This window comes from Chlamydotis macqueenii, chromosome 28 (assembly GCF_036417535.1).
Source record: "Chlamydotis macqueenii isolate bChlMac1 chromosome 28, bChlMac1.mat, whole genome shotgun sequence".
Lineage (NCBI taxonomy): Eukaryota > Metazoa > Chordata > Aves > Otidiformes > Otididae > Chlamydotis > Chlamydotis macqueenii.
In genome coordinates, this window is record NC_141583.1 from 1,983,612 (window position 1) to 2,006,566 (window position 22,955).

Below are 22,955 nucleotides of genomic sequence, written 5' to 3' on the forward strand. Positions count from 1 at the left end.
CCTCTCCTCCTTGCAGACAGCTGGAGGGCTGGGAGCTGGGCACGGGTGCTGGCACCTCATGGGGACCCCCGCGCCCCCCTGAGCCCGTTCTGCGCTGTGGGTGCCATCGCCGGCCCCGTCCTCCTCTCCTGGCCTGGGGAGCCTGGGAGGTTGTTGGGGCTGGGGGACGGCGTGGGGCCGCTTGTCAGCCCCATGGGCATGGCCGGGGGTGCTGGGGGGCTCTACCAGCTGCACTTCAACGCCTCGGGACCCCCTGTCCGCTGGAGAACTGAGCTGTGTGGGGCCACACGTGAGTACGAGGGAACCCCTGGGGAAACTGAGGCAGCGGGGAGGGCTGGGCCCCAGGGCAGGGGGGTGGTCGACGTTGGGGGTGGGACAGTGGGGGTCTGGGGGTTCGATGGGCGTTGGTGGGACGAGCCAGCTCCTCTCGCCCAGGCTGCTCCTTCCTGACCTACACCACCTGGGTCCTGGCCGGGGCAGTGGCGTTGCTGGTGCTCAGCCTCTGCCTCAGCATCCGCTGCCTCCTCCGCCGCCCGCCCACGGGTAAGGAGCGCAGCACAGGCGGGGGGTGGCGGCCACGTTGTCCCCCGCTGTCCCACAGTGTCCTGTCTGTCTCACTGAGACTCCCCGTCCCCTTTCCATCCCCATTTCCCCTCCATCCTAATCCCCATCCATCCCAATTTCCCGTCTATCCCAATTCCCCTCCGTCCCCCTCGGTCCCCCTGCTCTGGCGATGCCTCTCCCTGCTCTGTCCCCTCCAGACCCCCATTCTGGGCCCCCAGCACCGCCTGCATCGCCGGAGGATGAGGTGAGGGCTGGCAGGGTGACAGCGTCACCCCAGGGCTGACCGCGGCTGGTGGGGGAGGTGGCAGCTGGCCGGGGGCCTGAGGGGTGTGGGAGATTTGGGGTGGTGGAGATTTGGGGCACGGGGCGGCTCTGAGGGTGGCCTGGCCTGCAGGGAGAGCTGACCTACGCCCAGCTGATCTTCACTGCCCTGGCAAGGCCCGCACCGTGACCTGTGCCGTGACCACGCCATGACCCGCAGCCAGAGGCGGCCGCAGCCGCGGGCCCGCAGCTCAGTCCCTCCATGCACCCCCCCTGGCACCCGAGCATCGCCCCGCAACCCCCCGGGGGAGAGCGGTGTCTGCTGAGCCCACTTTGCCCCAGAGGATGAAATAAAGAGTTTGGGCCTTTGGCCGCGCCCAGGGTGCGATGGTGCTGGCTGCCCCGCGTATCCCCCAGCTGCAGGACTGTCCCCACAGCCAGGGGGTGGGAGGAGGCGGCGTGACCCCCTCTGCCTGAGGAGTTTTTGGTGAGTAGTGGGGCTCCCACCCGCCAAATCCGGGGAGAATCCCCAGGGCTGGTCCTACGCCCCGGCAGGGGGCGCTGTTCCCTGCTGCCGTGTGCCGCTCAGCCCCCCGCCGCCAGGGGGCGCCGTCCCCTCCCGCCGCCAGGGGGCGCCGCTCCACCCCGCCCCCGCCATGGCGCCGTTTTGTCCGGCTGCGCCGGGGTCGCGTCCTGGTGGTGCGGTGAGTGCGGGGGAGGTTTGGGGGGGGGCCAGTGGGGCCGGGCTGGGGCCTCTCGGTGTCAGGGGCATTGGGGGGGGGGGGATGAGGGGGCCATTCTGGGGAAACTGGGGGGTCAGAGAGCGGGGGGGGAGCAGTTCGGGGCTCAGAGAGCTTGGTGGGGGGGGTTAGGGGGCAGTGGGGGGGTCAGAGATCAATGAGGGGGGCACTTCTGGGGCATTTGGTGGGTCACAGAGCACTGAGGGGGCAATTCGGGGGGCTGAGAGCGGAGGGGGGCAGATCTGGAGTCAGAGAGCTTCGAGTAGGGGTGAGGGGGCCGTTATGGAGCAGTCAGAGGGTCACAGAGCATTGAGCGGGGCCGAGGAGGCAGCTGGGGGGTCAGAGAGCTTTGAGGGGGGCTGAGGGGGGCAGTTGTGGGGCACATGAGGGGTTTGGGGGGCAGGCAGCTCTGAGGGGGCAGTGGGGAGGCTGTGGGGGCAGCTGAGGGGGGCTGGGGTGGGGCAGGCAGCAGCAGGGGGTGAGGGGCCCGTGGAGGGGGGTGAGGGCCCGGTGGGATCGAGGTGTCAAGGGGCAGCTGGAGAACTGGGGCGGGGGGGGCAGATCTGGGGGAGCTGAGGGGGCCCCGGCTGGCAGCTCAGAGAGGCTGCGTGCGAGGAGCTGTCCGTGTACCACGCTCCCCTGGCTCTGGGGTCTCCCAGCGCCTGGCTCCGCCGCCTCAGCGACCGCGTCCCAGCCGAGGCGAAGCACCCGCGGCCTGTGGCATTGGCCCTGCCCCAGCTCAGCGACCCCACCCAGGACAGCGGGACCCGTTCCGGGCTGTGACTGCATGGCCTCTGCCGTCCCTCTGCCACGCCAGGGGCAGACCCGGCAGCGCCGTCCCTCATGTGCCCTCCCAAAGCAAGAGGAGGAGAGGAGAGAGCCGGGGCGAAGGGGCTGCAAGAGGGGGTTCCTTGGGAGGGGTCAGCTCGGGCCAGGCGCCGTCGGCAGAGCAGGAGGCTGAGGTGGAGCAGGACAAAGAGGGAGAGGCAGGCCGGCCCCAGCGCCTGCCGCCAGGAAGGGCATCCTGCTGCGGACAGGGGGAAAGGAGTCAAAGAATCACAGAGTGGTTTGGGTGGGAAGGGACCATTAAAGCCCACGCAGTACAGCCACCCTGCCAGGAGCAGGGACATCTCGAACCAGATCAGGTTGCTCAGAGCCCCGGCAAACCTGGCCTAGAATGTTTCCAGGGATGGGCATCCACCGCCTCTCTGGGCAACCTGGGACAGTACTCCGCCACCCTCCCTGCACCTGCTGACCACGCTCCTCTTGGTGCAGCCCAGGATGCCGTTGGCCTTCTGGGCTGCAAGGGCGCATTGCCGGCTCACGTTGAGCTTCTCGTCCACCGTGACTCCCAAGTCCTGCTCAGGGCTGGTCTCGATCCATTCTCTGCCCAGCCTGGATTTGTGCCGGGCATTGCCCCGACCCACGCGCAGGACCGTGCCCTTGGCCTGGCTGGACCTGGTGAGGTTTGCGTCATGCGCAAGGGGGCTGGAGGTGTGCAAAGGCCCCAGGGCTCCATGTGCCACTGGCAGGGGAGCAGCCTGTGTTGAGGGCGAGTGAAGCCTAGAGCCCAGGCTGGGCTCTGGAAGGAGAAACGCAGAGGCACGTGTGGCATGCAGGCTGGTTTTATTGCAATGTAGAAAAAGGCACGAGGCAAAGGCAGGCAGGTTGTCCCCATGGGCTTCAAGAGAGGTGTTCCTTCAGGCTTCTCCCGGTTGGTGGCTGTTGCAGAGACAAGCAAGTGGCCTGTGGGCCGAGGGTGGAGTGGTGCATGTGGGCAGGGGCAGGAGCAAGGAGGAGGAGAGGCGGCATGGAGAGAGGGGAAGGAGAGGAGAGGTGAGGCTGAAGGGGCCCAGGGGCTGTGGGGTTTTTGGGTGTGGGTCTAGCAGGGCCCGCAGGTGTCCCACAGCTTCCTGGTGTAGCGGGGCAAGGCGCAGGGGCTGCAGGCGGGAGAAGCGTAGGGTCTGCCAAAGGTGCAGAGGCCCCCCGAGCCCTGCGTGGCCCCGGCGCCGTACAGGCCCCCCAGCCCCAGGGAGCCCCCAAAGGCGGGTGCTCCGGAGGAGCCCACCACGGCTTGCTGGGGGAAGGAGCTGAGGATGGGGCCGGGGAAGGTGACGACGATGGGGGGCGGCTGGATGAAGGCCGAGGAGTCGGGGCACTGGCGGGCGCACAGCTCGTTGCAGCTCTCGGCGATGGGCTGGGGCACGGCCACGCTGGTTTTCGGTGGGCACAGGTCGTAGCAAGACATCCTGGTGCGAGAGAGCTGAGCCTGGAACACAGGAGCCAGGGACAAGCGTCAGAAGCGAGGAGGAGATCCCCGCGCCGAGCAGTGCCCTGTTCCCAGGGCTGCCCGGCAGCTGGAGGGGCCAGGGCCACCAGCTTGGCCACACTGCCCGCCGCGTCCGCTGTGCCCAGCCAGCCTCCCTGAGCGTCCTGCTCCGCGCAGCGCCCGCCTGGCCCTCGCTCTGCACACAGAGGGCACAGCACAAGCCCTCCCCAAGAGCCTGAGCAGGGCCTGGCTCTGGTGTCCCGGCCACAGGACTCCTTACTCCTCCCGCTTTGGCTCCGAGCAGCCTGGCCGCCCAAGCCTGCTGCCAGCTCGCCCGCTGCTCTCAGAGCCCTCCTGGCCAGGAAGGCCCCGCGCCGGCCTCTGCCACAGGAGGCACAGACCCGCAGGCACCCACCTACCCTTTTCCTGAGCAGAGCGAGGCAGGAGCAGTGGATGGCAGTGCCGGGCGAGGGCAGCGCTTTTATGGCGGGCCGGCGAGTGCGGGGAGGATGTGGCCGCGCTGGGGGCACGTGGCCTGCGGCGGCCGAGCCCCTGCCTCCTCCCTGCGTGGCACGGGGCTGTTTTGCTGACGCCGGTTTCTCCCCAGCCCCAACCCGCTCCATCAGCTCTGCAATTCCCCTGCTGGGACACTTGCCAGCTGCCACCTCAGGGCCAAATGGGCCCCGCTCGCTTCTCATTATCGCGCTGCGTAAGAGGGCACGCAGCGTGACAAAGGCTGACTGCAAGCGCCCCGCATGCCAGAGCTCTTCCGCAAGGGCTTGGTCTCTGGGCAGCCCCGTGCCTTCTTTGCAGAGCAACAGGGAAGAGCAGGCTGCTGGCGCAGGCCAAGAAGGAGGCCTTGCAGAGGCCGCCCGCACGCCAGCCACTGCATGACGTACGCCGCGTGCCTGCTATCTCGAGAGGCGCGAGGTTACGAAAGCACAAATCAAAGGCCCTCCTCTTGGGCACTGCCTGCTCAGCACCATGCATCACTCGCCGGCCCAATGGCTCCGGCTCCCATCCGCCTGCGGGCATTGGCCATGGGCCTCTGCAGGGCTGGGGGAGAAGACCCCGCGAGCTCTTCCTCCGCGTGCAAGGAGCACAGATCCCCAGCTGGGCCCACGGGGCACAGGCTGGTGCCAGCGCTGGCCCAGCCGCACTGGCCCCTGGACAGTGTCCCTGGAGCTTTGTTGCCGGGGGAGGTGGTTGCTGTCGGGCTGCCCACAGAGGAGGAAGGGGAGGAAAGGCTCGCCAGTGGCATGTGCTGGGGTGGCGAGGGGATGCTGACTCAGGGAGGGGCAGCAGCCAAACAGCCCCATCTTCCTCAGCAGGAGGGAGTGCCGCCTCTGCCAGTTGGCCCAGGTGGTGCTGAGCAGTGGTGGGGCCGGTATAAAAGCTCTGCCTCTGCCAGGCTCTGCCAACCACTGCTCTGGCCACCTTCTCCTCAGGGAACAGGGTAAGTCTGCGAGCGCTTCTCCTCCCGGCTCCCTGCTCTGGCCCCGGCCCCTCTGCTTGAGGCGCTTCCCTCTGCTGCTCATTGCACCCTCTGCCCTCTTGCAGAGCACCAGCCCATCCCGTGCCGAGATGTCTTGCTACGACCTGTGCCCACCGAAAACCAGCGTGGCCGTGCCCCAGCCCATCGCCGAGAGCTGCAACGAGCTGTGCGCCCGCCAGTGCCCCGACTCCTCGGCCTTCATCCAGCCGCCCCCCGTCATCGTCACCTTCCCCGGCCCCATCCTCAGCTCCTTCCCCCAGCAAGCCGTGGTGGGCTCCTCCGGAGCACCCGCCTTTGGGGGCTCCCTGGGGCTGGGGGGCCTGTACGGCGCCGGGGCCACGCAGGGCTCGGGGGGCCTCTGCACCTTTGGCAGACCCTACGCTTCTCCCGCCTGCAGCCCCTGCGCCTTGCCCCGCTACACCAGGAAGCTGTGGGACACCTGCGGGCCCTGCTAGACCCACACCCAAAAACCCCACAGCCCCTGGGCCCCTTCAGCCTCACCTCTCCTCTCCTTCCCCTCTCTCCGTACCGCCTCTCCTCCTCCTTGCTCCTGCCCCTGCCCACATGCACCACTGCACCCTCGGCCCACAGGCCACTTGCTTGTCTCTGCAACAGCCACCAACCGGGAGAAGCCTGAAGGAACACCTCTCTTGAAGCCCATGGGGACAACCTGCCTGCCTTTGCCTCCTGCCGTTTTCTCCACGCCAATAAAACCAGCCTGCATGCCACACGTGCCTCTGCGTTTCTCCTTCCAGAGCCCAGCCTGGGCTCTAAGCTTCACTCGCCCTCAACACAGGCTGCTCCCCTGCCAGTGGCACATGGAGCCCTGGGGCCTTTGCACACCTCCAGCCCCCTTGCGCATGACGCAAACCTCACCAGGTCCAGCCAGGCCAAGGGCACGGTCCTGCGCGTGGGTCGGGGCAATGCCCGGCACAAATCCAGGCTGGGCAGAGAATGGATCGAGACCAGCCCTGAGCAGGACTTGGGAGTCACGGTGGACGAGAAGCTCAACGTGAGCCGGCAATGCGCCCTTGCAGCCCAGAAGGCCAACGGCATCCTGGGCTGCACCGAGAGGAGCGTGGCCAGCAGGTCGAGGGAGGGGATCCTGCCCCTCTGCTCCGCTCTGGTGAGACCCCCCTGCAGCGCTGCGTCCAGCTCTGGAGCCCCCAACATCAGAAGGACACGGACCAGTTGGAGAGGGTCCAGAGGAGGCCACCAAGATGCTGAGAGGGCTGGAGCAGCTCTGCTGTGAGGCCAGGCTGAGAGAGCTGGGGCTGCTCAGGCTGGAGAAGAGGAGGCTCCGGGGAATCCTTGTAGCCGTCTTCCAGTACCTCAAGGGGACAAACACAGGAAAGATGAGGAGAAACTCTCCAGTAGGGCCTGTTGGGACAGGACAAGGGGTGATGATTGCAAAACAGAGGGGGGTAGATTTAGACTAGACATTAAGAAAAGATTTTTTACACTGAGGCTGGCGGAGCACTGGCCCAGCTTGCCGAGAGAGGTGGTGGATGCCCCATCCCTGGAAACATTGCAGGTCATGTTGGACGGGGCTCTGAGCAACCTGGTCTGCTTGAAGATGTCCCTGCTCTTTGCAGGGGGGTTGGACTAGATGACCTTGAAAGGTCCCTTCCAGCCCAAACCATCCTATGATTCTTGAGGGCGCTTGCTGCAGGGGCTGGCATCCAGCCCTTTGTGCCTCCATGGCTCTACTTCAGGCCCTGGGGGAGAGAGCAAAGTGGAGGCTTCCCCTGCCTCTTCCCTGTCCCCTTCACCTCCCCTGTTCTTTCCCCTTCTTTTTCCCCTTTCTCTCCTTCATCTTCCCCTTCTTATTCGCCTTCCCCTTCTCTTTCCTCTCCTTCCCCAGCCCCTTGCCCCTTCCCATTTCCCTCTCCCCTTCCCCTTCTCCCTCTCAGCACAGACCAACACACTCGCTGCTCCTCGCCTCTGCGCCGCAGACCTTCAGTCACAGAAGCCGCAGCCTCATTCCTCTGCCAGGAGCCTTTGCAGGGCAGCTGCTCACGCTGGCCCCTTCAGCAGGCTCGCCCAGAGCCGGCTGCTCAGCACCCTGTCCAGACGGCTTTGCGCGGCTCCAAGGACGCAGACTCCGCAGCCTCCCGGGCCAACGTGGACAGTGCCCAGTGAAAATAAGAAAGAGCTTTGGGATGTTGAGGCGCAGCCTTCTGTGCTCCAGCTGCTGCCACTGCCTCTTCTCCTGCACTGGACACCTCCAAGAAGAGCCTGGCTCCATCTTCTTGATGCCTTCCCCTCAGGCATGCCTGCATCCTCGCTCTCCCAACACCACCCACCCTCACCTCACCTGCCCATCTCAGCACCAGCACCTGACCTCCCACGGCTCATGGGCACCCACCCCCGGGCTCTTCCCGGCTTGGCACAAGGAGGGAGGGAGACAGCACGTGGATGCAGGAAACCTTTATTGTGCCCAGAGGGGCAGGAGACGTTGGCAGAGAGACGCTGGGCAAGAGCCAGGCAGGCTGGTGGCCACGTGTTGGAGGAGGCAGAAGGATCTTGAGCAGAGCATGGCTTCTGGCTCCGGGTGCCTCCTTGGTGCAGCATTCCAGATGCCCAAGACTTGGTCCAGGAGCCCCGCAGAGCCTTTTGGGTCCATCTCCTGTCCCGTCTCTGAGCTGGGAGGAGAGGGAAAGTGGGGAGAGCAGAGGGCAGGGAAGGGCCAAGGGTGCGCGGCAGTGGCAGCTGCCCAGGAGTTGGCTGGGGAGGCTCAGCGCTCCTCAGGGCCTGGTGCGCGCCAGCTCAGCCGTGCAAGGGTGGTGGTGTTGGCATGGGGGCGGGGGGCTGGGCTGGGTCTAGCAGGGCCCGCAGGTGTCCCACAGCTTCTTGGTGTAGCGGGGCAAGGCGCAGGGGCTGCAGGCGGGAGAAGCGTAGGGTCTGCCAAAGGTGCAGAGGCCCCCCGAGCCCTGCGTGGCCCCGGCGCCGTACAGGCCCCCCAGCCCCAGGGAGCCCCCAAAGGCGGGTGCTCCGGAGGAGCCCACCACGGCTTGCTGGGGGAAGGAGCTGAGGATGGGGCCGGGGAAGGTGACGACGACGGGGGGCGGCTGGATGAAGGCCGAGGAGTCGGGGCACTGGCGGGCGCACAGCTCGTTGCAGCTCTCGGCGATGGGCTGGGGCACGGCCACGCTGGTTTTCGGTGGGCACAGGTCGTAGCAAGACATCCTGGTGCGAGAGAGCTGAGCCTGGAACACAGGAGCCAGGGACAAGCGTCAGAAGCGAGGAGGAGATCCCCGCGCCGAGCGGTGCCCTGTTCCCAGGGCTGCCCGGCAGCTGGAGGGGCCAGGGCCACCAGCTTGGCCACACTGCCCGCCGCGTCCGCTGTGCCCAGCCAGCCCCCCTGAGCGTCCTGCTCCGCGCAGCGCCCGCCTGGCCCTCGCTCTGCACGCAGAGGGCACAGCACAAGCCCTCCCCAAGAGCCTGAGCAGGGCCTGGCTCTGGTGTCCCGGCCACAGGACTCCTTACTCCTCCCGCTTTGGCTCCGAGCAGCCTGGCCGCCCAAGCCTGCTGCCAGCTCGCCCGCTGCTCTCAGAGCCCTCCTGGCCAGGAAGGCCCCGCGCCGGCCTCTGCCACAGGAGGCACAGACCCGCAGGCACCCACCTACCCTTTTCCTGAGCAGAGCGAGGCAGGAGCAGTGGATGGCAGTGCCGGCCGAGGGCAGCGCTTTTATGGCGGGCCGGCGAGTGCGGGGAGGATGTGGCCGCGCTGGGGGCACGTGGCCTGCGGCGGCCGAGCCCCTGCCTCCTCCCTGCGTGGCACGGGGCTGTTTTGCTGACGCCGGTTTCTCCCCAGCCCCAACCCGCTCCATCAGCTCTGCAATTCCCCTGCTGGGACACTTGCCAGCTGCCACCTCAGGGCCAAATGGGCCCCGCTCGCTTCTCATTATCGCGCTGCGTAAGAGGGCGCGCAGCGTGACAAAGGCTGACTGCAAGCGCCCCGCATGCCAGAGCTCTTCCGCAAGGGCTTGGTCTCTGGGCAGCCCCGTGCCTTCTTTGCAGAGCAACAGGGAAGAGCAGGCTGCTGGCGCAGGCCAAGAAGGAGGCCTTGCAGAGGCCGCCCGCACGCCAGCCACTGCATGACGTACGCCGCGTGGCTGCTATCTCGAGAGGCGCGAGGTTACGAAAGCACAAATCAAAGGCCCTCCTCTTGGGCACTGCCTGCTCAGCACCATGCATCACTCGCCGGCCCAACGGCTCCGGCTCCCATCCGCCTGCGGGCATTGGCCATGGGCCTCTGCAGGGCTGGGGGAGAAGACCCCGCGAGCTCTTCCTCCGCGTGCAAGGAGCACAGATCCCCAGCCGGGCCCACGGGGCACAGGCTGCTGCCAGCGCTGGCCCAGCCGCACTGGCCCCTGGACAGTGTCCCTGGAGCTTTGTTGCCGGGGGAGGTGGTTGCTGTCGGGCTGCCCACAGAGGAGGAAGGGGAGGAAAGGCTCGCCAGTGGCATGTGCTGGGGTGGCGAGGGGATGCTGACTCAGGGAGGGGCAGCAGCCAAACAGCCCCATCTTCCTCAGCAGGAGGGAGTGCCGCCTCTGCCAGTTGGCCCAGGTGGTGCTGAGCAGTGGTGGGGCCGGTATAAAAGCTCTGCCTCTGCCAGGCTCTGCCAACCACTGCTCTGGCCACCTTCTCCTCAGGGAACAGGGTAAGTCTGCGAGCGCTTCTCCTCCCGGCTCCCTGCTCTGGCCCCGGCCCCTCTGCTTGAGGCGCTTCCCTCTGCTGCTCATTGCACCCTCTGCCCTCTTGCAGAGCACCAGCCCATCCCGTGCCGAGATGTCTTGCTACGACCTGTGCCCACCGAAAACCAGCGTGGCCGTGCCCCAGCCCATCGCCGAGAGCTGCAACGAGCTGTGTGCCCGCCAGTGCCCCGACTCCTCGGCCTTCATCCAGCCGCCCCCCGTCGTCGTCACCTTCCCCGGCCCCATCCTCAGCTCCTTCCCCCAGCAAGCCGTGGTGGGCTCCTCCGGAGCACCTGCCTTTGGGGGCTCCCTGGGGCTGGGGGGCCTGTACGGCGCCGGGGCCACGCAGGGCTCGGGGGGCCTCTGCACCTTCGGCAGACCCTACGCTTCTCCCGCCTGCAGCCCCTGCGCCTTGCCCCGCTACACCAGGAAGCTGTGGGACACCTGCGGGCCCTGCTAGACCCACACCCAAAAACCCCACAGCCCCTGGGCCCCTTCAGCCTCACCTCTCCTCTCCTTCCCCTCTCTCCGTACCGCCTCTCCTCCTCCTTGCTCCTGCCCCTGCCCACATGCACCACTGCACCCTCGGCCCACAGGCCACTTGCTTGTCTCTGCAACAGCCACCAACCGGGAGAAGCCTGAAGGAACACCTCTCTTGAAGCCCATGGGGACAACCTGCCTGCCTTTGCCTCCTGCCGTTTTCTCCACGCCAATAAAACCAGCCTGCATGCCACACGTGCCTCTGCGTTTCTCCTTCCAGAGCCCAGCCTGGGCTCTAAGCTTCACTCGCCCTCAACACAGGCTGCTCCCCTGCCAGTGGCACATGGAGCCCTGGGGCCTTTGCACACCTCCAGCCCCCTTGCGCATGACGCAAACCTCACCAGGTCCAGCCAGGCCAAGGGCACGGTCCTGCGCGTGGGTCGGGGCAATGCCTGGCACAAATCCAGGCTGGGCAGAGAATGGATCGAGACCAGCCCTGAGCAGGACTTGGGAGTCACGGTGGACGAGAAGCTCAACGTGAGCCGGCAATGCGCCCTTGCAGCCCAGAAGGCCAACGGCATCCTGGGCTGCACCGAGAGGAGCGTGGCCAGCAGGTCGAGGGAGGGGATCCTGCCCCTCTGCTCCGCTCTGGTGAGACCCCCCTGCAGCGCTGCGTCCAGCTCTGGAGCCCCCAACATCAGAAGGACACGGACCAGTTGGAGAGGGTCCAGAGGAGGCCACCAAGATGCTGAGAGGGCTGGAGCAGCTCTGCTGTGAGGCCAGGCTGAGAGAGCTGGGGCTGCTCAGGCTGGAGAAGAGGAGGCTCCGGGGAATCCTTGTAGCCGTCTTCCAGTACCTCAAGGGGACAAACACAGGAAAGATGAGGAGGAACTCTCCAGTAGGGCCTGTTGGGACAGGACAAGGGGTAATGATGGCAAAACAGAGGGGGGTAGATTTAGACTAGACATTAAGAAAAGATTTTTTACCCTGAGGCTGGCGGAGCACTGGCCCAGCTTGCCGAGAGAGGTGGTGGATGCCCCATCCCTGGAAACATTGCAGGTCATGTTGACCGGGGCTCTGAGCAACCTGGTCTGCTTGAAGATGTCCCTGCTCTTTGCAGGGGGGTTGGACTAGATGACCTTGAAAGGTCCCTTCCAGCCCAAACCATCCTATGATTCTTGAGGGCGCTTGCTGCAGGGGCTGGCATCCAGCCCTTTGTGCCTCCATGGCTCTACTTCAGGCCCTGGGGGAGAGAGCAAAGTGGAGGCTTCCCCTGCCTCTGCCCTGTCCCCTTCACCTCCCCTGTTCTTTCCCCTTCTTTTTCCCCTTTCTCTCCTTCATCTTCCCCTTCTTATTCGCCTTCCCCTTCTCTTTCCTCTCCTTCCCCAGCCCCTTGCCCCTTCCCATTTCCCTCTCCCCTTCCCCTTCTCCCTCTCAGCACAGACCAACACACTCGCTGCTCCTCGCCTCTGCGCCGCAGACCTTCAGTCACAGAAGCCGCAGCCTCATTCCTCTGCCAGGAGCCTTTGCAGGGCAGCTGCTCACGCTGGCCCCTTCAGCAGGCTCGCCCAGAGCCGGCTGCTCAGCACCCTGTCCAGACGGCTTTGCGCGGCTCCAAGGACGCAGACTCCGCAGCCTCCCGGGCCAACGTGGACAGTGCCCAGTGAAAATAAGAAAGAGCTTTGGGATGTTGAGGCGCAGCCTTCTGTGCTCCAGCTGCTGCCACTGCCTCTTCTCCTGCACTGGACACCTCCAAGAAGAGCCTGGCTCCATCTTCTTGATGCCTTCCCCTCAGGCATGCCTGCATCCTCGCTCTCCCAACACCACCCACCCTCACCTCACCTGCCCATCTCAGCACCAGCACCTGACCTCCCACGGCTCATGGGCACCCACCCCCGGGCTCTTCCCGGCTTGGCACAAGGAGGGAGGGAGACAGCACTTGGATGCAGGAAACCTTTATTGTGCCCAGAGGGGCAGGAGACGTTGGCAGAGAGACGCTGGGCAAGAGCCAGGCAGGCTGGTGGCCACGTGTTGGAGGAGGCAGAAGGATCTTGAGCAGAGCATGGCTTCTGGCTCCGGGTGCCTCCTTGGTGCAGCATTCCAGATGCCCAAGACTTGGTCCAGGAGCCCCGCAGAGCCTTTTGGGTCCATCTCCTGTCCCGTCTCTGAGCTGGGAGGAGAGGGAAAGTGGGGAGAGCAGAGGGCAGGGAAGGGCCAAGGGTGCGCGGCAGTGGCAGCTGCCCAGGAGTTGGCTGGGGAGGCTCAGCGCTCCTCAGGGCCTGGTGCGCGCCAGCTCAGCCGTGCAAGGGTGGTGGTGTTGGCATGGGGGCGGGGGGCTGGGCTGGGTCTAGCAGGGCCCGCAGGTGTCCCACAGCTTCTTGGTGTAGCGGGGCAAGGCGCAGGGGCTGCAGGCGGGAGAAGCGTAGGGTCTGCCAAAGGTGCAGAGGCCCCCCGAGCCCTGCGTGGCCCCGGCGCCGTACAGGCCCCCCAGCCCCAGGGAGCCCCCAAAGGCGGGTGCTCCGGAGGAGCCCACCACGGCTTGCTGGGGGAAGGAGCTGAGGATGGGGCCGGGGAAGGTGACGACGACGGGGGGCGGCTGGATGAAGGCCGAGGAGTCGGGGCACTGGCGGGCGCACAGCTCGTTGCAGCTCTCGGCGATGGGCTGGGGCACGGCCACGCTGGTTTTCGGTGGGCACAGGTCGTAGCAAGACATCCTGGTGCGAGAGAGCTGAGCCTGGAACACAGGAGCCAGGGACAAGCGTCAGAAGCGAGGAGGAGATCCCCGCGCCGAGCAGTGCCCTGTTCCCAGGGCTGCCCGGCAGCTGGAGGGGCCAGGGCCACCAGCTTGGCCACACTGCCCGCCGCGTCCGCTGTGCCCAGCCAGCCCCCCTGAGCGTCCTGCTCCGCGCAGCGCCCGCCTGGCCCTCGCTCTGCACGCAGAGGGCACAGCACAAGCCCTCCCCAAGAGCCTGAGCAGGGCCTGGCTCTGGTGTCCCGGCCACAGGACTCCTTACTCCTCCCGCTTTGGCTCCGAGCAGCCTGGCCGCCCAAGCCTGCTGCCAGCTCGCCCGCTGCTCTCAGAGCCCTCCTGGCCAGGAAGGCCCCGCGCCGGCCTCTGCCACAGGAGGCACAGACCCGCAGGCACCCACCTACCCTTTTCCTGAGCAGAGCGAGGCAGGAGCAGTGGATGGCAGTGCCGGCCGAGGGCAGCGCTTTTATGGCGGGCAGGCGAGTGCGGGGAGGATGTGGCCGCGCTGGGGGCACGTGGCCTGCGGCGGCCGAGCCCCTGCCTCCTCCCTGCGTGGCACGGGGCTGTTTTGCTGACGCCGGTTTCTCCCCAGCCCCAACCCGCTCCATCAGCTCTGCAATTCCCCTGCTGGGACACTTGCCAGCTGCCACCTCAGGGCCAAATGGGCCCCGCTCGCTTCTCATTATCGCGCTGCGTAAGAGGGCGCGCAGCGTGACAAAGGCTGACTGCAAGCGCCCCGCATGCCAGAGCTCTTCCGCAAGGGCTTGGTCTCTGGGCAGCCCCGTGCCTTCTTTGCAGAGCAACAGGGAAGAGCAGGCTGCTGGCGCAGGCCAAGAAGGAGGCCTTGCAGAGGCCGCCCGCACGCCAGCCACTGCATGACGTACGCCGCGTGGCTGCTATCTCGAGAGGCGCGAGGTTACGAAAGCACAAATCAAAGGCCCTCCTCTTGGGCACTGCCTGCTCAGCACCATGCATCACTCGCCGGCCCAACGGCTCCGGCTCCCATCCGCCTGCGGGCATTGGCCATGGGCCTCTGCAGGGCTGGGGGAGAAGACCCCGCGAGCTCTTCCTCCGCGTGCAAGGAGCACAGATCCCCAGCCGGGCCCACGGGGCACAGGCTGCTGCCAGCGCTGGCCCAGCCGCACTGGCCCCTGGACAGTGTCCCTGGAGCTTTGTTGCCGGGGGAGGTGGTTGCTGTCGGGCTGCCCACAGAGGAGGAAGGGGAGGAAAGGCTCGCCAGTGGCATGTGCTGGGGTGGCGAGGGGATGCTGACTCAGGGAGGGGCAGCAGCCAAACAGCCCCATCTTCCTCAGCAGGAGGGAGTGCCGCCTCTGCCAGTTGGCCCAGGTGGTGCTGAGCAGTGGTGGGGCCGGTATAAAAGCTCTGCCTCTGCCAGGCTCTGCCAACCACTGCTCTGGCCACCTTCTCCTCAGGGAACAGGGTAAGTCTGCGAGCGCTTCTCCTCCCGGCTCCCTGCTCTGGCCCCGGCCCCTCTGCTTGAGGCGCTTCCCTCTGCTGCTCATTGCACCCTCTGCCCTCTTGCAGAGCACCAGCCCATCCCGTGCCGAGATGTCTTGCTACGACCTGTGCCCACCGAAAACCAGCGTGGCCGTGCCCCAGCCCATCGCCGAGAGCTGCAACGAGCTGTGTGCCCGCCAGTGCCCCGACTCCTCGGCCTTCATCCAGCCGCCCCCCGTCGTCGTCACCTTCCCCGGCCCCATCCTCAGCTCCTTCCCCCAGCAAGCCGTGGTGGGCTCCTCCGGAGCACCTGCCTTTGGGGGCTCCCTGGGGCTGGGGGGCCTGTACGGCGCCGGGGCCACGCAGGGCTCGGGGGGCCTCTGCACCTTCGGCAGACCCTACGCTTCTCCCGCCTGCAGCCCCTGCGCCTTGCCCCGCTACACCAGGAAGCTGTGGGACACCTGCGGGCCCTGCTAGACCCACACCCAAAAACCCCACAGCCCCTGGGCCCCTTCAGCCTCACCTCTCCTCTCCTTCCCCTCTCTCCATGCCGCCTCTCCTCCTCCTTGCTCCTGCCCCTGCCCACATGCACCACTGCACCCTCGGCCCACAGGCCACTTGCTTGTCTCTGCAACAGCCACCAACCGGGAGAAGCCTGAAGGAACACCTCTCTTGAAGCCCATGGGGACAACCTGCCTGCCTTTGCCTCCTGCCGTTTTCTCCACGCCAATAAAACCAGCCTGCATGCCACACGTGCCTCTGCGTTTCTCCTTCCAGAGCCCAGCCTGGGCTCTAGGCTTCACTCGCCCTCAACACAGGCTGCTCCCCTGCCAGTGGCACATGGAGCCCTGGGGCCTTTGCACACCTCCAGCCCCCTTGCGCATGACGCAAACCTCACCAGGTCCAGCCAGGCCAAGGGCACGGTCCTGCGCGTGGGTCGGGGCAATGCCTGGCACAAATCCAGGCTGGGCAGAGAATGGATTGAGACCAGCCCTGAGCAGGACTTGGGAGTCACGGTGGACGAGAAGCTCAACGTGAGCCGGCAATGCGCCCTTGCGGCCCAGAAGGCCAACGGCATCCTGGGCTGCACCAAGAGGAGCGTGGCCAGCAGGTCGAGGGAGGGGATCCTGCCCCTCTGCTCCGCTCTGGTGAGACCTCCCCTGCAGCGCTGCATCCAGCTCTGGAGCCCCCAACATCAGAAGGACACGGACCAGCTGGAGAGGGTCCAGAGGAGGCCACCAAGATGCTGAGAGGGCTGGAGCAGCTCTGCTGTGAGGCCAGGCTGAGAGAGCTGGGGCTGCTCAGGCTGGAGAAGAGGAGGCTCCGGGGAATCCTTGTAGCCGTCTTCCAGTACCTCAAGGGGACAAACACAGGAAAGATGAGGAGGAACTCTCCAGTAGGGCCTGTTGGGACAGGACAAGGGGTAATGATGGCAAAACAGAGGGGGGTAGATTTAGACTAGACATTAAGAAAAGATTTTTTACCCTGAGGCTGGCGGAGCACTGGCCCAGCTTGCCGAGAGAGGTGGTGGATGCCCCATCCCTGGAAACATTGCAGGTCATGTTGGACGGGGCTCTGAGCAACCTGTGTGATTGAAGATGTCCCTGCTCTTTGCAGGGGGGTTGGACTAGATGACCTTGAAAGGTCCCTTCCAGCCCAAACCATCCTATGATTCTTGAGGGCGCTTGCTGCAGGGGCTGGCATCCAGCCCTTTGTGCCTCCATGGCTCTACTTCAGGCCCTGGGGGAGAGAGCAAAGTGGAGGCTTCCCCTGCCTCTTCCCTGTCCCCTTCACCTCCCCTGTTCTTTCCCCTTCTTTTTCCCCTTTCTCTCCTTCATCTTCCCCTTCTTATTCGCCTTCCCCTTCTCTTTCCTCTCCTTCCCCAGCCCCTTGCCCCTTCCCATTTCCCTCTCCCCTTCCCCTTCTCCCTCTCAGCACAGACCAACACACTCGCTGCTCCTCGCCTCTGCGCCGCAGACCTTCAGTCACAGAAGCCGCAGCCTCATTCCTCTGCCAGGAGCCTTTGCAGGGCAGCTGCTCACGCTGGCCCCTTCAGCAGGCTCGCCCAGAGCCGGCTGCTCAGCACCCTGTCCAGACGGCTTTGCGCGGCTCCAAGGACGCAGACTCCGCAGCCTCCCGGGCCAACGTGGACAGTGCCCAGTGAAAATAAGAAAGAGCTTTGGGATGTTGAGGCGCAGCCTTCTGTGCTCCAGCTGCTGCCACTGCCTCTTCTCCTGCACTGGACACCTCCAAGAAGAGCCTGGCTCCATCTTCTTGATGCCTTCCCCTCAGGCATGCCTGCATCCTCGCTCTCCCAACACCACCCACCCTCACCTCACCTGCCCATCTCAGCACCAGCACCTGACCTCCCACGGCTCATGGGCACCCACCCCCGGGCTCTTCCCGGCTTGGCACAAGGAGGGAGGGAGACAGCACTTGGATGCAGGAAACCTTTATTGTGCCCAGAGGGGCAGGAGACGTTGGCAGAGAGACGCTGGGCAAGAGCCAGGCAGGCTGGTGGCCACGTGTTGGAGGAGGCAGAAGGATCTTGAGCAGAGCATGGCTTCTGGCTCCGGGTGCCTCCTTGGTGCAGCATTCCAGATGCCCAAGACTTGGTCCAGGAGCCCCGCAGAGCCTTTTGGGTCCATCTCCTGTCCCGTCTCTGAGCTGGGAGGAGAGGGAAAGTGGGGAGAGCAGAGGGCAGGGAAGGGCCAAGGGTGCGCGGCAGTGGCAGCTGCCCAGGAGTTGGCTGGGGAGGCTCAGCACTCCTCAGGGCCTGGTGCGCGCCAGCTCAGCCGTGCAAGGGTGGTGGTGTTGGCATGGGGGCGGGGGGCTGGGCTGGGTCTAGCAGGGCCCGCAGGTGTCCCACAGCTTCCTGGTGTAGCGGGGCAAGGCGCAGGGGCTGCAGGCGGGAGAAGCGTAGGGTCTGGCGAAGGTGCAGAGGCCCCCCGAGCCCTGCGTGGCCCCGGCGCCGTACAGGCCCCCCAGCCCCAGGGAGCCCCCAAAGGCGGGTGCTCCGGAGGAGCCCACCACGGCTTGCTGGGGGAAGGAGCTGAGGATGGGGCCGGGGAAGGTGACGACGACGGGGGGCGGCTGGATGAAGGCCGAGGAGTCGGGGCACTGGCGGGCGCACAGCTCGTTGCAGCTCTCGGCGATGGGCTGGGGCACGGCCACGCTGGTTTTCGGTGGGCACAGGTCGTAGCAAGACATCCTGGTGCGAGAGAGCTGAGCCTGGAACACAGGAGCCAGGGACAAGCGTCAGAAGCGAGGAGGAGATCCCCGCGCCGAGCGGTGCCCTGTTCCCAGGGCTGCCCGGCAGCTGGAGGGGCCAGGGCCACCAGCTTGGCCACACTGCCCGCCGCGTCCGCTGTGCCCAGCCAGCCTCCCTGAGCGTCCTGCTCCGCGCAGCGCCCGCCTGGCCCTCGCTCTGCACGCAGAGGGCACAGCACAAGCCCTCCCCAAGAGCCTGAGCAGGGCCTGGCTCTGGTGTCCCGGCCACAGGACTCCTTACTCCTCCCGCTTTGGCTCCGAGCAGCCTGGCCGCCCAAGCCTGCTGCCAGCTCGCCCGCTGCTCTCAGAGCCCTCCTGGCCAGGAAGGCCCCGCGCCGGCCTCTGCCACAGGAGGCACAGACCCGCAGGCACCCACCTACCCTTTTCCTGAGCAGAGCGAGGCAGGAGCAGTGGATGGCAGTGCCGGCCGAGGGCAGCGCTTTTATGGCGGGCAGGCGAGTGCGGGGAGGATGTGGCCGCGCTGGGGGCACGTGGCCTGCGGCGGCCGAGCCCCTGCCTCCTCCCTGCGTGGCACGGGGCTGTTTTGCTGACGCCGGTTTCTCCCCAGCCCCAACCCGCTCCATCAGCTCTGCAATTCCCCTGCTGGGACACTTGCCAGCTGCCACCTCAGGGCCAAATGGGCCCCGCTCGCTTCTCATTATCGCGCTGCGTAAGAGGGCACGCAGCGTGACAAAGGCTGACTGCAAGCGCCCCGCATGCCAGAGCTCTTCCGCAAGGGCTTGGTCTCTGGGCAGCCCCGTGCCTTCTTTGCAGAGCAACAGGGAAGAGCAGGCTGCTGGCGCAGGCCAAGAAGGAGGCCTTGCAGAGGCCGCCCGCACGCCAGCCACTGCATGACGTACGCCGCGTGCCTGCTATCTCGAGAGGCGCGAGGTTACGAAAGCACAAATCAAAGGCCCTCCTCTTGGGCACTGCCTGCTCAGCACCATGCATCACTCGCCGGCCCAACGGCTCCGGCTCCCATCCGCCTGCGGGCATTGGCCATGGGCCTCTGCAGGGCTGGGGGAGAAGACCCCGCGAGCTCTTCCTCCGCGTGCAAGGAGCACAGATCCCCAGCCGGGCCCACGGGGCACAGGCTGCTGCCAGCGCTGGCCCAGCCGCACTGGCCCCTGGACAGTGTCCCTGGAGCTTTGTTGCCGGGGGAGGTGGTTGCTGTCGGGCTGCCCACAGAGGAGGAAGGGGAGGAAAGGCTCGCCAGTGGCATGTGCTGGGGTGGCGAGGGGATGCTGACTCAGGGAGGGGCAGCAGCCAAACAGCCCCATCTTCCTCAGCAGGAGGGAGTGCCGCCTCTGCCAGTTGGCCCAGGTGGTGCTGAGCAGTGGTGGGGCCGGGGTATACTCTGCCAGGCTCTGCCAACCACTGCTCTGGCCACCTTCTCCTCAGGGAACAGGGTAAGTCTGCGAGCGCTTCTCCTCCCGGCTCCCTGCTCTGGCCCCGGCCCCTCTGCTTGAGGCGCTTCCCTCTGCTGCTCATTGCACCCTCTGCCCTCTTGCAGAGCACCAGCCCATCCCGTGCCGAGATGTCTTGCTACGACCTGTGCCCACCGAAAACCAGCGTGGCGTGCCCCAGCCCATCGCCGAGAGCTGCAACGAGCTGTGTGCCCGCCAGTGCCCCGACTCCTCGGCCTTCATCCAGCCGCCCCCCGTCGTCGTCACCTTCCCCGGCCCATCCTCAGCTCCTTCCCCCAGCAAGCCGTGGTGGGCTCCTCCGGAGCACCTGCCTTTGGGGGCTCCCTGGGGCTGGGGGGCCTGTACGGCGCCGGGGCCACGCAGGGCTCGGGGGGCCTCTGCAACCTTCGCAGACCCTACGCTTCTCCCGCCTGCAGCCCCTGCGCCTTGCCCCGCTACACCAGGAAGCTGTGGGACACCTGCGGGCCCTGCTAGACCCACACCCAAAAACCCCACAGCCCCTGGCCCCTTCAGCCTCACCTCTCCTCTCCTTCCCCTCTCTCCATGCCGCCTCTCCTCCTCCTTGCTCCTGCCCCTGCCCACATGCACCACTGCACCCTCGGCCCACAGGCCACTTGCTTGTCTCTGCAACAGCCACCAACCGGAGAAGCCTGAAGGAACACCTCTCTTGAAGCCCATAGGGGACAACCTGCCTGCCTTTGCCTCCTGCCGTTTTCTCCACGCCAATAAAACCAGCCTGCATGCCACACGTGCCTCTGCGTTTCTCCTTCAGAGCCCAGCCTGGGCTCTAAGCTTCACTCGCCCTCAACACAGGCTGCTCCCCTGCCAGTGGCACATGGAGCCCTGGGGCCTTTGCACACCTCCAGCCCCCTTGCGCATGACGCAAACCTCACCAGGTCCAGCCAGGCCAAGGGCACGGTCCTGCGCGTGGGTCGGGGCAATGCCTGGCACAAATCCAGGCTGGGCAGAGAATGGATCGAGACCAGCCCTGAGCAGGACTTGGGAGTCACGGTGGACGAGAAGCTCAACGTGAGCCGGCAATGCGCCCTTGCAGCCCAGAAGGCCAACGGCATCCTGGGCTGCACCGAGAGGAGCGTGGCCAGCAGGTCGAGGGAGGGGATCCTGCCCCTCTGCTCCGCTCTGGTGAGACCCCCCTGCAGCGCTGCGTCCAGCTCTGGAGCCCCCAACATCAGAAGGACACGGACCAGTTGGAGAGGGTCCAGAGGAGGGCCACCAAGATGCTGAGAGGGCTGGAGCAGCTCTGCTGTGAGGCCAGGCTGAGAGAGCTGGGGCTGCTCAGGCTGGAGAAGAGGAGGCTCCGGGGAATCCTTGTAGCCGTCTTCCAGTACCTCAAGGGGACAAACACAGGAAAGATGAGGAGAAACTCTCCAGTAGGGCCTGTTGGGACAGGACAAGGGGTAATGATGGCAAAACAGAGGGGGTAGATTTAGACTAGACATTAAGAAAAGATTTTTTACCCTGAGGCTGGCGGAGCACTGGCCCAGCTTGCCGAGAGAGGTGGTGGATGCCCCATCCCTGGAAACATTGCAGGTCATGTTGACCGGGGCTCTGAGCAACCTGGTCTGCTTGAAGATGTCCCTGCTCTTTGCAGGGGGGTTGGACTAGATGACCTTGAAAGGTCCCTTCCAGCCCAAACCATCCTATGATTCTTGAGGGCGCTTGCTGCAGGGGCTGGCATCCAGCCCTTTGTGCCTCCATGGCTCTACTTCAGGCCCTGGGGGAGAGAGCAAAGTGGAGGCTTCCCCTGCCTCTGCCCTGTCCCCTTCACCTCCCTGTTCTTTCCCCTTCTTTTTCCCCTTTCTCTCCTTCATCTTCCCCTTCTTATTCGCCTTCCCCTTCTCTTTCCTCTCCTTCCCCAGCCCCTTGCCCCTTCCCATTTCCCTCTCCCCTTCCCCTTCTCCCTCTCAGCACAGACCAACACACTCGCTGCTCCTCGCCTCTGCGCCGCAGACCTTCAGTCACAGAAGCCGCAGCCTCATTCCTCTGCCAGGAGCCCTTTGCAGGGCAGCTGCTCACGCTGGTCCCTTCAGCAGGCTCGCCCAGAGCTGGCTGCTCAGCACCCTGTCCAGACGGCTTTGCGCGGCTCCAAGGACGCAGACTCCGCAGCCTCCCGGGCCAACGTGGACAGTGCCCAGTGAAAATAAGAAAGAGCTTTGGGATGTTGAGGCGCAGCCTTCTGTGCTCCAGCTGCTGCCACTGCCTCTTCTCCTGCACTGGACACCTCCAAGAAGAGCCTGGCTCCATCTTCTTGATGCCTTCCCCTCAGGCATGCCTGCATCCTCGCTCTCCCAACACCACCCACCCTCACCTCACCTGCCCATCTCAGCACCAGCACCTGACCTCCCACGGCTCATGGGCACCCACCCCCGGGCTCTTCCCGGCTTGGCACAAGGAGGGAGGGAGACAGCACGTGGATGCAGGAAACCTTTATTGTGCCCAGAGGGGCAGGAGACGTTGGCAGAGAGACGCTGGGCAAGAGCCAGGCAGGCTGGTGGCCACGTGTTGGAGGAGGCAGAAGGATCTTGAGCAGAGCATGGCTTCTGGCTCCGGGTGCCTCCTTGGTGTAGCATTCCAGATGCCCAAGACTTGGCCCAGGAGCCCCGCAGAGCCTTTTGGGTCCATCTCCTGTCCCGTCTCTGAGCTGGGAGGAGAGGGAAAGTGGGGAGAGCAGAGGGCAGGGAAGGGCCAAGGGTGCGCGGCACTGGCAGCTGCCCAGGAGTTGGCTGGGGAGGCTCAGCGCTCCTCAGGGCCTGGTGTGCGCCAGCTCAGCCGTGCAAGGGTGGTGGTGTTGGCATGGGGGCGGGGGGCTGGGCTGGGTCTAGCAGGGCCCGCAGGTGTCCCACAGCTTCCTGGTGTAGCGGGGCAAGGCGCAGGGGCTGCAGGCGGGAGAAGCGTAGGGTCTGCCAAAGGTGCAGAGGCCCCCCGAGCCCTGCGTGGCCCCGGCGCCGTACAGGCCCCCCAGCCCCAGGGAGCCCCCAAAGGCGGGTGCTCCGGAGGAGCCCACCACGGCTTGCTGGGGGAAGGAGCTGAGGATGGGGCCGGGGAAGGTGACGACGACGGGGGGCGGCTGGATGAAGGCCGAGGAGTCGGGGCACTGGCGGGCGCACAGCTCGTTGCAGCTCTCGGCGATGGGCTGGGGCACGGCCACGCTGGTTTTCGGTGGGCACAGGTCGTAGCAAGACATCCTGGTGCGAGAGAGCTGAGCCTGGAACACAGGAGCCAGGGACAAGCGTCAGAAGCGAGGAGGAGATCCCCGCGCCGAGCAGTGCCCTGTTCCCAGGGCTGCCCGGCAGCTGGAGGGGCCAGGGCCACCAGCTTGGCCACACTGCCCGCCGCGTCCGCTGTGCCCAGCCAGCCCCCCTGAGCGTCCTGCTCCGCGCAGCGCCCGCCTGGCCCTCGCTCTGCACGCAGAGGGCACAGCACAAGCCCTCCCCAAGAGCCTGAGCAGGGCCTGGCTCTGGTGTCCCGGCCACAGGACTCCTTACTCCTCCCACTTTGGCTCCGAGCAGCCTGGCCGCCCAA

The 22,955-nt window shown here is 66.0% G+C and overlaps 8 protein-coding genes across 10 annotated transcripts in view; 3 read left to right on the plus strand and 5 right to left on the minus strand.

Moving 5' to 3' along the window:
• Positions 1–184: 184 nt before the first annotated feature.
• On the plus strand, positions 185–5,784 carry LOC147597278 (feather keratin 3-like). Of its 2 annotated transcripts, none has more exons than XM_086768440.1 (2): positions 185–289; positions 5,395–5,784. In XM_086768440.1, exon 2 carries the CDS (start codon positions 5,419–5,421, stop codon positions 5,782–5,784), a length of 366 nt encoding a protein of 121 aa, XP_086624566.1. In that variant the 5' UTR covers positions 185–289; positions 5,395–5,418. The 2 variants fall into 2 exon arrangements, with proteins under 2 accessions (XP_086624566.1, XP_086624567.1); XM_086768441.1 differs by lacking the exon at positions 185–289 and adding an exon at positions 523–543.
• Positions 3,320–3,813, minus strand: LOC147597279 (feather keratin 3-like). The gene has a single exon (XM_086768375.1). The coding sequence runs from the start codon at positions 3,811–3,813 to the stop codon at positions 3,448–3,450; it is 366 nt and encodes a 121-aa protein (XP_086624501.1). The 3' UTR covers positions 3,320–3,447.
• Positions 5,785–8,151: 2,367 nt separating the features above from the next.
• LOC147597280 (feather keratin 3-like) lies at positions 8,152–8,524 on the minus strand. Its single transcript, XM_086768365.1, has one exon. It carries the CDS (start codon positions 8,515–8,517, stop codon positions 8,152–8,154), a length of 366 nt encoding a protein of 121 aa, XP_086624491.1. The 5' UTR covers positions 8,518–8,524.
• A 1,598-nt stretch (positions 8,525–10,122) lies between these two features.
• On the plus strand, positions 10,123–10,488 carry LOC147597281 (feather keratin 3-like). Its single transcript, XM_086768315.1, has one exon. The coding sequence runs from the start codon at positions 10,123–10,125 to the stop codon at positions 10,486–10,488; it is 366 nt and encodes a 121-aa protein (XP_086624441.1).
• Positions 10,489–12,855: 2,367 nt separating this feature from the next.
• LOC147597282 (feather keratin 3-like) lies at positions 12,856–13,228 on the minus strand. Its single transcript, XM_086768374.1, has one exon. It carries the CDS (start codon positions 13,219–13,221, stop codon positions 12,856–12,858), a length of 366 nt encoding a protein of 121 aa, XP_086624500.1. The 5' UTR covers positions 13,222–13,228.
• A 1,598-nt stretch (positions 13,229–14,826) lies between these two features.
• On the plus strand, positions 14,827–15,192 carry LOC147597283 (feather keratin 3-like). The gene has a single exon (XM_086768298.1). It carries the CDS (start codon positions 14,827–14,829, stop codon positions 15,190–15,192), a length of 366 nt encoding a protein of 121 aa, XP_086624424.1.
• Positions 15,193–17,559: 2,367 nt separating this feature from the next.
• On the minus strand, positions 17,560–17,932 carry LOC147597284 (feather keratin 4-like). Its single transcript, XM_086768299.1, has one exon. The coding sequence runs from the start codon at positions 17,923–17,925 to the stop codon at positions 17,560–17,562; it is 366 nt and encodes a 121-aa protein (XP_086624425.1). The 5' UTR covers positions 17,926–17,932.
• Positions 17,933–22,251: 4,319 nt separating this feature from the next.
• LOC147597285 (feather keratin 3-like) overlaps positions 22,252–22,955 on the minus strand; it is a 987-nt gene continuing 283 nt past the window's right edge. The window contains exon 2 of one of the 2 annotated variants that reach the window (XM_086768349.1): positions 22,252–22,582. In XM_086768349.1, coding sequence (XP_086624475.1) covers positions 22,252–22,582 — 331 coding nt within the window. Of the gene's footprint in view, positions 22,625–22,955 lie in introns of those variants that run through there. The other variant, XM_086768350.1, reaches the window with a different exon arrangement.

Coding starts and splice junctions, on each gene's coding strand:
- LOC147597280 (XM_086768365.1), bottom strand. CDS start 8,517: ATGTCTTGCTACGACCTGTGCCCACCGAAAACCAGCGTGGCCGTGCCC.
- LOC147597278 (XM_086768440.1), top strand. CDS start 5,419: ATGTCTTGCTACGACCTGTGCCCACCGAAAACCAGCGTGGCCGTGCCC.
- LOC147597281 (XM_086768315.1), top strand. CDS start 10,123: ATGTCTTGCTACGACCTGTGCCCACCGAAAACCAGCGTGGCCGTGCCC.
- LOC147597284 (XM_086768299.1), bottom strand. CDS start 17,925: ATGTCTTGCTACGACCTGTGCCCACCGAAAACCAGCGTGGCCGTGCCC.
- LOC147597282 (XM_086768374.1), bottom strand. CDS start 13,221: ATGTCTTGCTACGACCTGTGCCCACCGAAAACCAGCGTGGCCGTGCCC.
- LOC147597283 (XM_086768298.1), top strand. CDS start 14,827: ATGTCTTGCTACGACCTGTGCCCACCGAAAACCAGCGTGGCCGTGCCC.
- LOC147597279 (XM_086768375.1), bottom strand. CDS start 3,813: ATGTCTTGCTACGACCTGTGCCCACCGAAAACCAGCGTGGCCGTGCCC.